At 38.9% G+C, this 3,427-nt stretch overlaps 1 protein-coding gene across 1 annotated transcript; it reads left to right on the top strand.

Moving 5' to 3' along the window:
• Positions 1 to 1,501: 1,501 nt before the first annotated feature.
• LOC105620130 (Krueppel homolog 1-like) lies at positions 1,502 to 3,220 on the top strand. Its single transcript, XM_012201638.1, has one exon. It carries the CDS (start codon positions 1,502 to 1,504, stop codon positions 3,218 to 3,220), a length of 1,719 nt encoding a protein of 572 aa, XP_012057028.1.
• Positions 3,221 to 3,427: the final 207 nt, after the last annotated feature.

Below are 3,427 nucleotides of genomic sequence, written 5' to 3'. Positions count from 1 at the left end.
ACACACACACACACACGCACACACACACACGCACACACGCACGCACGCATGCACGCACATAAATTAAAACAATTGAGAATTAATTAAAAAACGCAATATAGTTGAAAAAAAAGTGATTTTCAAATGTATTAATTTTTTTTTATTTACTGTTATTTATAGGTATTCTATGTTCTTTTTCTTATTCATAGAGTTATGAATTTAAAATAAAGATTATCACGTATAATTTATTTAAACAATTAATAAAAATTTTATTTTATCTGAATGAAAACATTCGAGAATAAATTTTATCGTATTCTCTCTCAAGTGATCACTCATTCCGATTTGTATCATCATTTGCAGTATTATTTGATTTCTATTAGCGTTTTTGGCCCGATCAGATTTACATCAATTTGAATTGAAAAACTTTATTATTGGTTGATTATGTGCTCTACCAATAGTAGAGCACAAAACAATCTTAATCCAATCCAGATTGGTGCAAAACTTATTCGAGCCGAAAATACTATACATAATAAAATACTATATATGACCGTTACAATTCTGAGAACACTTATGATGGTTACAATTCTTCCAAAGGGTCAGTAAAGAATGCGCGCTTCAAAACTTGAAAGTCTCCGGAAGACTTGCTAATTCGATTTGCATACATCTTCTTATAAGACTTAGTTGTTTTTTTTACGAGAAGCGCCATTTAATGGCAGGATTGCATATATGTATAAGGCCTCATATTTGAAATGCACGTATTTCAGATAGTATAGTCAGCACATAATGTTTGAAAAAAATTCTTTTCTTTATTCCCGATTTACAAAGTAAATTCCTATTTCATCTCATTTCTGTTTTAAAACTATATTCTCGAAAATTCCAAAAAATTTTATTTTTATATTATCAGTTGTGACCTCTTTTTCAGATTCAAAGGATATTCTTTTTCGGGAGGGTTCCATTAGCTCATAGTGCAATAGCACATCTATTCACATCGGCTGGTGCCTAATAACTTTTCATTGCTTTACCAATGAGAATATTTTATTTTAAATTGGCCAAGCGATGTGTGTTTTTGGAACTCTCTTTTTTTTCTAATCTTTCTCTATTCTTCAATTTTGTAGAAGGATAAATCATATTTTGATTTTTATATAAATTAAGTATTGCTTTTATTAAGTATATCAATTACACACAAGCCAATTGCACACAAGTCAATCACAGCGTTAGAAAAAAACTCCCTATGCAGTGATTGGCAGTGGGCAATTGCAATAGTGTGCGAGTGTACCATTCTCGTTTTTATTTAAGGTAACATATACAAACATGCATAAATAAATATGTGTATATTTTTGAGTATTTTTTAAGTTCATTTCAAACAAATTATAGATACTAAATTAGAGTAATTGTATTATTATTATGATATTGTCAAATCATACAATATGAAACACGAGTTACGAAACATTCACGTAAACAAACAAAAAAAAGATTCTCAAGTCGATCTTTTAAATATTTTTATTTTAGTCTTTCATCCTCGATGTTGGACTACTGTCAGATGGAGTCTGTGCTATCAAATCCAGTGATGTCAATTTCGGCGCCGGACAGCATGACTGCCAGTTTAGAAACGATGAGTTCGGTGAAAAACTTAGTGTGCAGCCCGGATCTCACAATATTCGCGACCACATCGGGGTGCAGTGGAGCTGAAGCCGCAGATCTGGCTAGTCCAACGGCGGAGATCGGAAAATATCAGTGTCTACTCTGTCAGAAGAGCTTTACGCAGAAGAACGTATATCAGAGTCACTTGAGATCGCATGGTAAGGAGAGCGAGGATCCATATCGCTGTAACATCTGCGGCAAGACGTTTGCGGTACCGGCGCGACTGACGCGTCATTATCGTACCCATACTGGTGAAAAACCGTACCAATGCGAGTATTGCAACAAGTCGTTCTCGGTGAAGGAAAATCTCAGCGTACATCGGCGCATCCACACGAAGGAACGGCCGTACAAATGCGACGTGTGTGGACGCGCGTTTGAACATAGTGGCAAGCTGCACCGTCACATGCGCATTCATACTGGCGAACGGCCGCACAAATGCACCGTATGTGCTAAGACATTCATACAAAGCGGCCAACTGGTAATACACATGCGCACGCACACTGGCGAAAAGCCATATGTGTGCAAATCGTGCAAAAAAGGTTTCACCTGTTCCAAACAATTAAAAGTGCATACGCGTACCCACACTGGCGAGAAACCTTACACTTGTGACATTTGCCGCAAGGCATTTGGCTACAATCACGTACTGAAGTTGCACCAGGTGTCGCACTATGGCGAAAAAGTGTATAAGTGCACGATTTGTAATGAGACTTTTGGTTCCAAAAAGACGATGGAGTTGCATATCAAGAAGCATCCGGAATCCCCGGCATCCGTCACTTCCACTATTACAGACAGCGACATCTCCTCACCAACGGCGATCACTTCGCCAATTGAACCGGATGTTGAGATTTCTCAGAGCAGCGGTGGCAATAATAGTAGCAACCTTGATTCAGCCACGATTCTAGATTTACCGGATATCGCTGTCGATGACAAGGAAAATCTGAAGACTGAAGAGACCTATTCGGATTCAACATCGAACGCTTACACTGTTCAACGCGATTTTGGATACTACCTTTATTCCGATAACAGAGAGCAGCAGTATTCACAACCAATAGTAACATCGCCATCGAGTACAGTAGAACCCGTTGTGTTCGCTGATATCGACGAGAAGCGCTTTCAAGCGAGCGTGGTGGTAAGTGCGCCGATGGAACCAATGACTCATCACGTGTTTTTCTATCCCGAACCAGCGTATGCCAGTTTCGGTTTAACCACCAATGACAGTGTTCATCTTGATACTACCGATTGCTCATCTCTTTTGAATTTGCCGGGTAATGACGCGCGCCGAAGAGTTGAGGCTGCCTTAGAAGCGGTTGAGGAAGAGCGACAAAGACAAGAATATGGTGCCAGGATTGTCAAAATTGATCGAGATCCGTTACTCACGCCACCGTGCAGTAATCCTGAGAGCCCAGCATCATCACCTGACTTGGCCTTGGATCTAGTAATACCACCACGGGAAACGTTAATTTTGCCGCCTAGGAAACGTAGCAAGATGATTCTTCAATCCATGGAGAGCGAATATAGGAATAGCGGCGGTAGTGGTGACAGCCTAATCACGGCTTCACAGAGACAAAATTCTGTCATCCAGTTTGCGCGAGCTTCATAATGAATGTCGGAGCATATATTAGAAAAGCTTTGTGAAATCGCTTTGAAAGTCACTTTAGAAATTGAAAGGGATACTCTCCTAGAAAATGTTTTACTTTGATAACATCAAGATCGAAAATTGGAAGAAATGTCGGTTTGTGTGTGTCTTTGATTAAGACAAATTTGAGTGCAAGGAGATGTAAAAATCAAGAATTTCACTGATATTTCA

Source organism: Atta cephalotes, assembly GCF_000143395.1.
Source record: "Atta cephalotes unplaced genomic scaffold scaffold00024, whole genome shotgun sequence".
Taxonomy (NCBI): Eukaryota; Metazoa; Arthropoda; class Insecta; order Hymenoptera; family Formicidae; genus Atta; species Atta cephalotes.
This window is presented reverse-complemented; position numbering and strand designations above follow the sequence as displayed.

Bases quoted from the DNA above. Each gene is read 5' to 3' on its own strand.
- LOC105620130 (XM_012201638.1), top strand. From the start codon at position 1,502: ATGTTGGACTACTGTCAGATGGAGTCTGTGCTATCAAATCCAGTGATG.